Raw genomic sequence first — 13,340 nt, forward strand, 5'->3', positions numbered from 1 at the left:
CTCGCTTTATTACACGACCGTGTCTACGCTCCTGCTCGTACGACACTGCCTTTCGGCCAAGGACCCTCACTGGCTCTTCGACACCGTACACGACAGGACTACCACCCCTCTGCAACGAGAATCACGCCGACTGCCTGTCTATTATATAAGTTAATATATACAACTACGTATTGACTAGACATGACGGCTCCTCAAACTCACCAGACCATCACGGTCAAAGACCCCGCTGCTGTCCGCAAGCGCAGACGTCGTGCCCCCGCTGGTGGTGCCGCTGACGACTGCTTTGCATGCACGAAACGCAACGTCAAGTGCGATCGCCGCCGGCCGTACTGCTCGCAATGTCTTGAAGTCGGCAACGAATGCTCTGGCTACAAGACCCAGCTGACTTGGGGTGTCGGCGTTGCCAGCCGTGGCAAGCTCCGTGGTCTGTCTCTGCCTATTGCCAAGGCACCCCCGGTGGCTCGTGAGCCCAAGAAGGCTCCCGTCGCCCGCGGCCGATCCAACTCGACCATGACTACAATCTCTTCTCACTGGGACGAGCACGACGAAGTGCACCATGCCAGCCATCGTGGAGCCATTGACATCCCCGCCTCGCACTCCTCATACTCCAACTCGGGATACGACTACCTCTCCGTACATCAGGAGCATGGCCACATGCACTCCCACTCTGTTCCTCACGGCAGCTGGAACAGCATCGGCTACAACCCATCCCACATGATTCACTCGCCAGACGCCCGAACGACGCCCAAGTTCTCCAAGTGGCCTCTGCCCATCATCACTGACGGCCTCTCCTCCTCGGTCGACTCTCTCAGCGAGGTGGACTACATGTCGCCCTTGAGTCAAGGATACTCTCGTGACGACATGCCGCCGTTCGGACACAGCCCTACAGTTGGCTACGATGGATTCCCCATTCACCACCAGACGTCTCCCATCTCCCGCAGCCCGCCCCCCACACTACTTCTTGACACCAGCCGCGTGTCCAACTCGTGTGGTGGCCTCGTCTATGGGGGCCCCTCAGACACCAGCTCCAGCCTCCATTCGCAGCTCGACCACTTTGAGTCTATGCGCCATCCCAAGTCAGCAACGGACTGCGACGGTCTCAGTGAGCATCGCAATGAGCTGTGTCCGGCTTTCCCATTCTAACTGTGAGCAGGTGTACCAGAGGTCAATCACGGCAACTGCAATGCCATGTCTCCAGGCTGGCACACCAGGATCAAGGAGGAGGATTTGCAATCACCACTCTCCGAGTTCAACCCCAATCACTGGCCCTCTATCAGGGAGCAACCCCAGCCTCGCATCAGCCAGGATGTCACTTCCAAAATGACATTCTTCATGGATTACTACAAGATGACCATGGCCCCCGCCATGGTTGTTATTGACACGCACCATAACCCCTTCAAGAACCATATTCTGCAACTTGCCAGCGGTAGTCAGAGTCTGCAGCATGCCATCTGCGCCCTAGCAGCCTGCAACCTTCGCATGAAGCGCAGGCTCAGTCTTGGGCAAGACACTCGCGAGCTGTATGAGAAGCTCATAGCCGAGAAGCGTGCTACTGAGAACGCCGGAGATGCTCCACCTCAAGACCCTTCACACGCTGAGGAAATCCAGCACCGCAACCTGGCCGTGCAGTTGCTCAACCAGCAGCTGAGCGACCCGGTCAAGTCGAGTCACGACTCGGTCCTGGCTACCATCCTAATTCTCTGCCACTACCGCATGGCTGAGTCGGGAATCGCCAAGTTCCACACTCAATTTGCAGGCGTCAAGAAAATCCTGGCCATGAGGAGCCCACAGCAATTTGGTGGGTCTACCAGTGATGTCGCATGGATGGAGACGCTGTTTAGCTACTTTGACGCCATCTCGGCCACGATTAATGATCGCGAGGCGCAGCTGACCTCGGTTGATGACGGCTTTGCCGCTGGCACCATGCCTGCTGGCGCCGTCAACATGGTCGGCTGCGACCGCGAGCTGTTCAAGACGATTGGCAAGCTCGGTAGGCTAAACATGCTCTCCCAGCACAGGCCAGTCCAGAACATGGCTGGCTCCATGCAAGCAGCGGGGGATTCTCCGCTGGCATCCCGTTCCATGGGTCACGGCTACAAGAATAGCATCAGCAGCGTGCAGAGCCAGACTCAAGGAGCCGAATTATACGCCACGCCTACGAGCCAGCGCTTTGACGGCAACGGTTTCGGTACGGTACTTGATGACGATGAGCTCCTTACTTCGGCCATGTCTACCTCGACCGCCTTTGAGGACCGACGGGCCCTGTTCTGGGCTGAGTGGAAAGAGGCGCGCCAAGCACTGCAGCACTGGCACTTTGATGCCGGCGCCGTGGCCTCCGAGCTCCCTGGCGGCCCGAACCCCGGCCACCTCCGGGATCTGGAGTCGCTGTCGGAAGCGTTCCGCTACGCTGCCATGCTTTACACTGAGCGACTGGCCAGCCCAAGTCTGCCGTCGAGTCATACCAACTTCCAGAACCTTGTCAGTCAGGTGGTCTACTATGCCACAAGCCTCGAGGCGGGCAGCTCTGCCGAGAAGTTCCTGCTCTGGCCACTGTTTATTGCGGGCTCCGAGTGCGTCAACGAGCTGCAGCAGAACATTGTGCGCTCCAAGTGCAAAGACATCATGGCCCGCTCTGGCTACATGAACAACCTCGCCGCGTTGGACGTACTTGAGCGTCTGTGGTCTGGTGATTTCCGAAATGGCAGTGAGCTGGGCCTGTATGATGGCCAGCCCAAGATGAGTGGAGCTCGAGGCCCATTCAACTGGTCCAAGTGCTTTGGAGGTCCAGGTGTCGGCGTCGAGTGGATTATGTTTTGATTTAGCATTTCATGTTTTTGTTATCTATGTATTCGGGGCTTTATGATTGTCTTTTACTCGCGGGTATCACTTGGTCAGGAATGAAAAGCAAAAAGGTTTCCAACTTGGAAGAATGGCATGTATTTTTATTGGTCACTGGGCGGTATCATGCACGGAGTCTGTGGGGCTATTTTCTTTTAGTAGGGGCATATCGGCGCAACTGCGGATTTCGTCGGGACGAATTGACGAATAGTACATATAATTGAAACTTGATCTCTGAAGCATATCTACTTGCAGTGCCTCTTTCTTTCTCCTCGTATAAGTTGGTGGCGTGATGGTTGAATCCACTTGTCCCGACCACCGAGCGGCCAACTGCCAAGATCTGTCACTTGTTTGGGTGGCAGGTACAAGCTTTGAGAGGGTTTTGCCCTGCCAATCAAGGGTAAAATCAGAGAGACAAGGGAGGACGTACACGGCAATGATGGGATCGAAGAACGATTGTTGTCGCCCTTCTTGGCATATGGGAAAACGGGGGCCGGCGGGCGACGGGCGGATCTGGCTGGCTGTGTCAACGTAGCTTGATGCTTGGGCGGGCAGCAGTTGATGAGGTGGGTTTAGCCGAGCGCCACGATATGTCCCGGCAGTTAGTTGTGCGTGTGTGTGCGTGCGAGCGCCGTTGCGAGGATGCCGCTGACGTAGATGCGGCTCTCTCTCTCTACTGTTCCCCGAGGCACTCTGGGTGTTGCTGTAGGTGGACTTGCTTTTACCTGCTCACTGAGCAATTACTCGCCATCCCCAAGCACATGCGTCTCTCTGGCTCGGACGTTTTTCTGTCTTTAACCTAGGCGCACCCGCTAGAAACCGACGGATAATAAAATTCCGAGAAGAAGGAAGGAAACAGCCCAGGTACGACATGACATGTGGCCCAACGTCGCAACTCGCACGCGACGCCGGGAAACTTTAATATCTTGGTTGGTGGTGGTGGTGGTGGTGGTGGTGGTGGTGTGCAGGCAATATTGCCAATGGCACTGTCCGCCCACTCGGCGCCCGCCTTGCGCAAGGGCGAAACTCTGTCTACGGGCGTGATACGTTGCAGCGGAGAAACGATGAACGGACAACAGACTGACACCGCGGACAACGTACCCGGACGGGATAACGGAAGGTTTAAAGAAACACGCGATAACTGGTGTTTTGTCTGAAAGTCAATCTACTTGAGAGTAACTGATTGACGATGTGAATGATTACAAAGATTGTGGTGATTAGTTTTGCTCAGGCTGGCTAAGTAGTCGACTACCGAGCATTCTTGTTAGTGGCTGGAGTTGGTTAGCTTGTGATCTGACTAGTTCCTAGGGAAGGAACCTCGACGCGATTTTATCCATTTATTAGCCTTGCCGAACGCTGGGACAGGCTTGACATGTGTCATATTCCGAAAGATGGCGATGCGTTCCGTCATCGCATCGACCAACGAGCGAGCTGCATCAAATGCATGAGCTCTGCATAGGAATGCCCTCGGCCGTGAACCTATTGCACAGGCTGCATCATGTCGCTGCAGGCTCCCGTGCATAATCGCGCATTCAGCTGCCCAAGCCAGAAAATAGAAGGATAGAGTGTGGTTGCATGAGATGGCTCTTTGTGCTTGCCTGCTGTTGTTTTGCCTTGGTACGATGTGGCGACGCACGAACTGGGTTTTTGCTGTTCAAGCCACACACACACACCCCTCCCACGTTTCTCCATGCAGCTAAGCAAAAGCGCGATTGCTGCAGAGCCTATAAGCAACAAAGTGGGAGAGAGAGAGACGTATAGCTTGTAGATGCGCATGTGCTATGCGGAGTAGTGACCGGCCACATGACCAGACTACGCGCTGCGCTCGAATGGAACCAGGCATTTCCTCGGCGTTACGGTTTTCCTTGTAAGTCGTCGATTGCCAACTTCACAAGTAAAGAGAGACGCGGCCTCTGTATATCGGAAACAGGAATAATAATACAGGCTCAGCTCACAGCCTCGTTCAATGCCGCCCACCATTTTGATGCCTTTGATTATTATGCCGCATGTGTACTTGTGCAGACTATATCATCTTGTCCATTATTATTATACCCCAGCTTGAAACAAGGCGGGCTTCTTCGCCCGCTGCCCAATTTTAAAACCAGGTGTCATCCTTTATGCGGCTGTTTTAAATTTCCGAAGACACAAACAAGCAACTCGTCGTCTGTCGTTGGGTCGGTCGGTGTAGTGTAGACACCGCACGTCATTGCGCTGTGCAGAAATCGTGACCGAATGGAATCTCGCTCTGCACAAAAGACCAAAACCCGCCTATCGAGATGCAAGAGATCAGGCAATTTTCCCACTTTTCTTTCTCCCTCGGTGCACGCTGCCTGGCGACGTCCGTTCGCCGCCCTTTGCCCCTCTGTGAGGGGGGGGCTTCTTTGGATCCCTGAAGCACGCCTTGACAAGGCTGGGCAAAAGTTCCAGAAAATGGAACTCCCGGGAAGCTATCTCTGAAAGTGCCTTTGCGGTGGCTGTTCCAATTTACTCTTTTCTTCTCAGCTACACATCGTGCGCAGTGGTTTGATTCGCGAGGTTCGCTGACGAACTAGCACCGGGGACTCGACCAATGAGGTCAAGTGGTTTATTAGTCGCATCTGCTTGGTATCTCAAACTCGAACCCCATCCCGCATTGTTTCGCTGCACAATGGTAGAAAGAAGCAAAGACTACGCAGCCATTGCATATTTGCAGGTACCCGTTCTCCTCCCCATATACGCCCACACCCGTCCGCCCCCCCTTCCGACCGCCGGGGGGAGTGTGCGTGGGAAGAAAAAGAGGGTAGACTGAGTGCTTTGGGAAAAGGCGCCGCCGTGCGGGGAAAAACTGCCGTCTCGTTCAGTTGCAGCAGTGTGCGTGCAAGAATGCAGAGCCTCGGTCAGAGGCGCTAGCATCTATCTTCTCGCGTTGGTCGCGAGCGCGAGGGAACGCGAGATGCCAGCTGACTACCTGTTCGCCGAGTCAAGAAAGGCCACAGTATTTGCTGTAGCACAGCTGTTTCGCTCCATATGACTATTTATTAGTGAACGCCCAGCACTGAGATGGCTAGTCAGTAGTGCTTAACCGCTTGTAGGAAAAGACCGGCCCCCGAAGAAAAAAGTGTAAAATCGGGCTGGCGTTCACCAAGTACCAGCACGCTCCGCGCCTTGATTGGCGGAATTTCTAGCGTAGACTGGTCAAGCGTAAATGCTAGAGATGGGATGGGCAGCAAAAAGCTTGCTTCCCAGCGGCGTAGCATCATGACTTGCTAGTTCAGCCACGAGCGCGTAGTGAGTTGGTACATGTGAGCAATCACAATGAGTGCGTTGGGGAAGAAGAAAAAAAGAGGCAAACCACCAAAGACTACTCAAGTGACGACTTGACTCGATTCGCACATAAAGATGAAGCCTGTCTAGGTTCGCGGCGCAGCTGGCCAAACCCGGCGATGCCTCGTCGATCCTTTGCCGTAGCTTCGCTGCTTTCCTGATCTGCCCTGTTGGCCCGTTGCACGTTGCACCGCAGCGGCCCGTATGAAATAGGGTTGATGCGAACATGGTCGATCGCCTGCTCCTTGGATTCCGCTCTCTCGGGAGATGTTCTTCTGCAGTGTAAATCCTCAAGCACGATTTGCCCATCGTCTGCGCATCTCTTACCCATCTCCTACCCATCCGTAAATCCACCGGGTTTCTAATTCTTTGCTAGGGACGTGCGGGCGCTCAACCGCTCCCGCATGCAGTTTGAGACATGGCACATAACAATGAGTTTCTCCCACGTGTGAAGTTTCTATTTTAGAAAGAATGCGGGATGTGGTTCTCTTGGCCCCTCGTGGTAAATCAAAGACACTTTTCATTTTGACTTTGGGGGCTATCTTGGGGCTTTCCTGGTCGTGTGCGACAATGGGGCTCCCCGGGCAATACTCTACTCCATTTTCACGGCCTATTACGTGTTGGCAATGCTATTTTGGTCTCTACACGAGGTGGCTTCTGTGATGAAACAGCAAAAAGGTTACTTAAATAGATCTATCGCAAAGCAAAAGCTTCTAAATTAAGCTGCTCAATCAGATTGACGGCATTGGTCACTCGCTCGTGTAAGTCGGTCGGAAAGAGAGAGGCACTTGAGTCTTGAAACGGTTGCGTGGTGTAGTCGCATTCGCCCATCTGATCTTGCATTTGGTGGCGGTGGGGGGGACAGGAAATGCGAGTGTCGCAACAGAGCCTCCCATCCTCCTCGACACAACCCTCTCATACTCACAGCGAATTTTGGCAATCATTGTGGCAAACTTTCAAGTCACCAGTGCATCGACAGCCTGGAAAATAGCAGACTTTGGGGGAGGGGGGGCTCGTATCTACATCGCCCAGCCAGCCTGATCGCATCAAGCCGTTCCCGCCGCCCGCAAGGAACATCAAGTTTGGAGCCCTGTGGCCAACAGATCTCACAGTGGCTTCCAGGGGATAGTCTCCAAGGCGGGCGTTTTTTAGCTTTCCCACAGGGCCATAGACCACTGCCTTTTGGTACTGGCCAGGTTCGTATGGTCTAGCGTATCCGTCAACCGTGACCACCAAAGGCACTGGTACCAGTTGGGGGTTTATTAGGGAGGCTTGGCAGACCGCAGCAATCGCATCGTCAATGATTGGCCACCAAATGGAAGATGGCTTTTGCGCAAGAACCCCCCGCCTTTCTCCAAAAGTCCCTGGAGCCAGCAGCGGCGACCGAGGGGATCTGCTGCGATGCATGAAAGGGGGGGTGTACGGAATACTGCAAGGCGACGCTAGCTTTGGAGAAGGCCGGGCGCCAATGCTTAAAAGAGCTTAGAGAACTTCAAGGGGGGAGGGCGTGCAATCGTTGAAGAAAGGCGCAGGGGTACCTAGGTTCGTTGTGGGGAAGAAAAGGAAGAGAAGAAAGACAGAAGCACGATGTCTCAGTGCGGAGAAGAAGGCGGCGGCCGTGGGTTCGGCACAGATTGCTCCGTCATCGGTCTTTAAGATGGCAAGCAACTTACTATCTTCGTACAAAATCCAAGCTGCAGACGCTGCGCATTGGCAGGCAAAGAAAAGACTCGAGGTACCCAGACGAGAACTCTCTCCCGAGCAGTCTGGAACTCCGGCCAGGCGGCGAAGAGCAGAAATATCCACTTATCGCAGCGCAACGGAGTTGGGGCCAGAAGTGGTGCCAGAGGGTAATCCGAGGCGATTGCGTGCTCACCCCAAGTCCTATGCCAGTCCATCTGTACATTGACAACTGACACCGGCGCTGCGGGAGTCGTTCCCCCCCTCAATCGCCGGCACGCGGATGCACAGGCACGACAGAAGAGACGGTGGCAGATGCAACAATGAGACCGGTCTATCTCTCTCCTTCGGGTTTTTTTGTTACTGAGTATGCATGTGCCGTCCCGAATAACCGGCTGCATGCCACATCCGGTGTTGTGTTGCTGCATGTCTCAGGACAAACTGCACAGAACTGCGGAACGCGCCAGCTGCAACACTACGAAAAGAGAATATTTTTCTTGCTTGAAATCGTCTCTCTTATTCCGTACCAGCAATGTCATTCAACTTTCCAAGCCAATTTCAGCAAGCTTCTTGACCGCTTGCTCTCTTTCTCACCGTCGTGTGTATCGGCATGTCACCGCGATAGGATGCCTGGCAAGGATCCTCGGCCGAGACAAAATGGGTAGCGCCCGCCCGGAAGGGGAGGAGGGCGGTGCGTGGATGATGAGCCTATCCAGCTTCCTCCCCCTCCTCCTCTCCCGCCCCCTTCACCAACAGCACATACCGTAGATCAACTGATCCCCCTTCCCACCTTCAGCACGGGTGCAACGTTGTGTCCTGAAGATCGCGCAATGCTCCGGATCAGCCGGTCGGTGAAGATCACGAAACGGGCGCTGGCTGCCCCGAGCACATGGCAAAGAAGAAGGCAAAATGCTTAATGTCAGCGCAATCATGGCGATAGCGAAACGGGCAGTAAAACGATAGATAACAAAGACGTCATTGTCAGAGCGCCACTGAATTCCCCAGCCGGCCGGCAGGCAGCCCGAATCCAGCTGTACCAGTAAGCAAAAGCCATCTAGTTAGCTTCATCGCTTATTCAGGTCGACTCATGCAGAAGCCACAAAACTAAGCACCAACATGTTGGTAGCCAGGTAGGCCGTGACGAACGAAGGGCCCCCACGGTCACGCGCCATGCATATGTAAGAGAAAGGGCACAGCTCCATTGCGGAGTCTGGTTCGAATGAAGACGGGGCAATACCGAACGACTTTGTCTTTTGACAGGCGGGCTCAGCATCGTGCACAGGGCTCCAAGGAACGAGATACGCCACGGTCAGCACGAAAGAACGAAAAAGACATGCGCCACCATGTAAGACGCCGGCGAAACGCCCGTGAGACCCTCAAACGCCCAGAACAACCAGCTAGCGCTGGCTCACCCCGCATAGGCTCAAGCGTTCTTGGCTGTTGCATTTTAGTTTGTCGTAATGTCGTAGAAGAAGACACTTATTAGAGACAGCTGCAGAGACCACCTTGGGAAATTGAAGGAGAAGAATAAGTGGTTTCGTCTAGGCCAAGGTCTATGAACTGGTCCTTGCGCTGCTGCCATCTGGCTGGGCTCAACCACTCCAAATTTCCGCTGCTCGTCGTCCCCCCCGGGAATGAGACTGGAATAAGAGCAAAGAAAAGGGAGGGGGGTTTCGCCAGAGGGAAAGTGCAATGATGGACTTGCACGCGGACTCACATGCTTTCTTGGCGGGCTATTCCTCTTCCTGCCGTCCCAGACATTTTCATGCTTAAAAAACGACTAGATCCCGTCGCTGCATAATCAGCTTCGCTTGGGATTTTGCCCGTCTTGCTTGCCTGCAGATAACACGCCCTCAACCCACTCCAGACGAAGCCCGGCAGCCCTCTTTGTTTTCTACATCACCGGTACCAAGGTATTTAGCACAGGATTTAAAATTGGCGAGGCTGAAGACGAGGAGATGATGCCCAAAACCATTAGGTAACGGGAACCGAGTGACTATGGGGGAAAATGGAGGGCACTAGTTTATCGCGGCGGGGTGGACCTTAGCTTCGCACTTGTGTTGGGACCAAGTTGGTTAGAGTTGTGCTGCCTTTTGTAGATCACCGTTCTTTCGCTCGACCCGAGGCTCGTACCAGGAGAAGTCGCGGTGGGTATTGAAAAAGAGTTAACCTTGCGGGAGAAAGTCCGGCAGCTGGGTGCTTTAGAAGTACGGGGTAGCCCGTGCTGATTCGGCATTTTGTGTCACGAACTAACTCCAAGCTTCTTTTCTTGTGCCAGCTCCTTTCCTCTAATAGCCAATACTTGACATTGATATATAGCCTTTGTTGGCAGAGAGAGAGCCTGGTCGATTGAAACACCCCGGTAATGAAGGAGGATGGGACGAGACAGCCAGGCAAATCGCAGCGACACCCCCTCTGCCCCCTTCCCCGGCTGATGCACAGATTCGACCAGTCGCCTCAAGGGGGGGGGGGGGGGCGTGTCTATGTAGGCCGATGCGGCGCCTGGGCTGTGCTAGAACATCGCCTGCAAGGCAGTAATAGTACATGAGAGCGACGTCGACAGTGTGTCCTCTTGTACACATCGGGACATTCATACATACAGCTTCGCATCGACGATACTACCACCCACCCCCACCCCAGGATTTGGAGTTTGTCGAACTCGTTGCAGTGCGTCCCGAGACATTGCAAGAAAGGCCCTTTGTGCAGATAAAACTGCGTGTCTCAGTCGAAAACCGCAGTTCTACAGCCGCACCGCCCCCTTTTCGTCAAAACCGACGGTGGCGGCGTTTTTGACTTGGGAGCCGTCCCTTCTAGAAGGCCTTATACATTGTTTCTTATTGAATACCACGCGCCGCCGACATGTCTCAAGCCTCGTCCGATGCAGGTTCTTTGCGCCGCACCGTCAATATCCAGTCACATGCGCACCTCTCTCTTCCTCACTTATATCGTTCAATCTTTCCTCAACACCGGAATTGCGCAATCGCATCCTGCATCCCTGATCCCATCTTTCCCCGTCACACACCGAGTACGACCATGAGCGAGCATGGAGGGGGGGGCGGCATGTGCATATCCCACCATCACCCCGATGTACAACACACGCCACCACCACCAACCCTCTCTGTCACCGTCACCGCCCCAAACGAGATCTTGCGCCCGCGCCGCCGGGGAAGCCCATGTACAGACCACCCACCCTCCCCCCGGTCGCCGTATTGACAACTACCGGACCAGGGTGGTCGTAATGCATGCATCTAAAGGACCTTTTGTCGCCAGCGGCACGAGGACCTATCCTCTCCACCTCACAGGCAGGCACGCAGGTCTGCGTGCGCCCTTGTAATAAAAGTGACTTTGCTACTGGTAGAGAGGAACAAAAAAGCTGAACATGGGTGTTGCTGCGCATTTCGCATCTTGTCCCGCCCTGATGGTTGAATCACAATCGTAGCTTTTCCTTCTTTTTTCTTCATCCTCACACGCCCCTCAGGATAACATGCCGTCGCAAAGCAGATCCCCTGCCATCATAAACGCAGCCCAGGGGCGCGCGCTTCTCTCGCTTTTACCCTCGTACTGTGTGCATCCCCTTTCACCACACGGAGAATTCCGCAAGCACAGGTACCGTTTTCCACGGACTGGGAGCAATTGGTCCCGGGATACCGGACATTCGCCGTCTTGGGACCCCTTTCATTACCTCTCCGTCATGGCTTGAAACTTGCAGGCCCCGACTGCCACGGCGATTCAGAGGCCCGTATGTACCAAGCCCAATGGAGTCGCGGCCACCCTTGCTCGGTGAGAAGCTCAGGCACCCTCATCGCCTTGTTGGCGCCTGTTACAAAAGTACCACTGCCAGACGGGTGGCGGCTGCAAAAACTTGCTTCACAGCCCGGGTTCTCCCTATCTACCAACAAATACCCCGTAATCTTTATCTAGAGTCTTCTTTCTTTTGGCCTCGAGTTTAGGTTCTTTCTAGTTGCCGCTTTCCAAATTTGGCCCCCGGCTGGTCGCGCGGGTTCTTTTGTTGCCCGCTGCCGGCAATAGGCTAATAAACTACTAGCCAAAAGATCGCCAAAAGACAAAATCGCGAGTCAGTTGACTCAGCTCACAAGGCGCACAGCCTTATCAACGATGCTCCTTTCTTTTCCCCGGCTCATATGTCTCTGTTGGGCACGCCCCCCTGCTGTCAAGTTTCAGACCAAGAAAAAGTTCCTGGAAGGGTTCTAAGCCACAGCGGTGGGATGCGCTCTTGTCTGCGTGGCTTCGCCCTACAGCCAGGTACCGCGCCCCGTTGGGAATAGCCGAGAAGATAATTTGCCACAGCCTTCCAGAGCAGTACACTTGAAAATAACTAGCATCTGTAGCAAAAGAACGCGTGGTGATTTGAGACATTTGTGATAATTAGCATCGGATGATACTGCGCTTGTACTCTTCCGGCGTGCTACAAGTTGCACGTCCAACCCGCGACGTCGTACGGGTGGTACGCTGTACATTGGCAATACCCAGTACTTGTTGAACAAAGTCTCGATACTTTGTACATGGTTGAAACTTGAAATCTGGTACAATGATTCCCAACTCCACGGCACGATTTAATTCCGTCCTCGGCTTAAAATCTTCCGTAGATCGCAGTAGTGTTTTAGACCGTTGTACTCCTCGATTATACGTACATACCACTTGGAACAACACACGCTTTTGACTAATACTAATAACCTCACTAATAAAGTCGCAATCAAAACGGGCACTGTGACGCTCTTCCGTTGGGGTAGCCCTGTGATTTTCACTGCCTAGGCCATGGTTTCTCCTGCGCAATGTGCCCTTCTATGCTGTCGACACCCCTCTTTCATCTTAGAAACAGCATGATGCAGGGTGTACAACTACAACAGTACATCTCACTCAGTATTAGTAATTGGTAGAGAATTTTGAGGCTTATATAACCTGATTCTAGAGGTCCGAGAGATGTGAGTTAATTAAACGCAATTGGTCCGTCCAGCGAGCGAGGTCAACCCATGCAGCAGTGGCAAAAGAAGCAGCACAGGAGACAGTAGCGACGGTGGCAACAGTGGCAACAATTAATTAAAGCTATATTCTTATTTCAGGACTCATATTCTGTAGCTCAATTTCAATTTCCTCCGTCTGCTTCTTCCTAAAGGAAAACTATACCAATCCAAACACCGACTCATACGCCGGAAACCATTGCAACCAAACATAAGAAAAGCACACGAAGCAGTATTTTGGGTATCGAGTATCCAGTAACTACCTCCTCCATTACCACGCATGCCACGTCCGTCTCCAATCTTCAAATCACAGAAACCTTGAGCGCTAGCAAAAGATCCCTTCCTTTGTTGGGGTTACCCGAGGTCCGCCGGCTCCTCCCTGCAACCCAACTCCAAAAAAGGATCGGCAGTTCACAACACCTGCCATGCCCGAATCTATGCCCAACAGACCAGTCACCGCGGAAGCTTGCTCCTTCCTTGATCAGGTTTTAAGTTGCCCCTCACAGTAGCGTCGACTTGGTTTCCTGTACGGCATAACCT

The 13,340-nt window shown here is 53.6% G+C and overlaps 1 protein-coding gene across 1 annotated transcript; it reads left to right on the plus strand.

Moving 5' to 3' along the window:
- Nucleotides 1-180: 180 nt before the first annotated feature.
- Nucleotides 181-2,817, plus strand: LMH87_002651 (uncharacterized protein; the record flags this gene model as incomplete). Its single annotated transcript, XM_056194143.1, has 2 exons — nucleotides 181-1,102; nucleotides 1,154-2,817. 2 exons carry the CDS (start codon nucleotides 181-183, stop codon nucleotides 2,815-2,817), a joined length of 2,586 nt encoding a protein of 861 aa, XP_056051111.1.
- Between the last annotated feature and the right edge of the window lie 10,523 nt (nucleotides 2,818-13,340).

This window comes from Akanthomyces muscarius, chromosome 3, assembly GCF_028009165.1.
Source record: "Akanthomyces muscarius strain Ve6 chromosome 3, whole genome shotgun sequence".
In the NCBI taxonomy this organism is placed as follows: Eukaryota; Fungi; Ascomycota; class Sordariomycetes; order Hypocreales; family Cordycipitaceae; genus Akanthomyces; species Akanthomyces muscarius.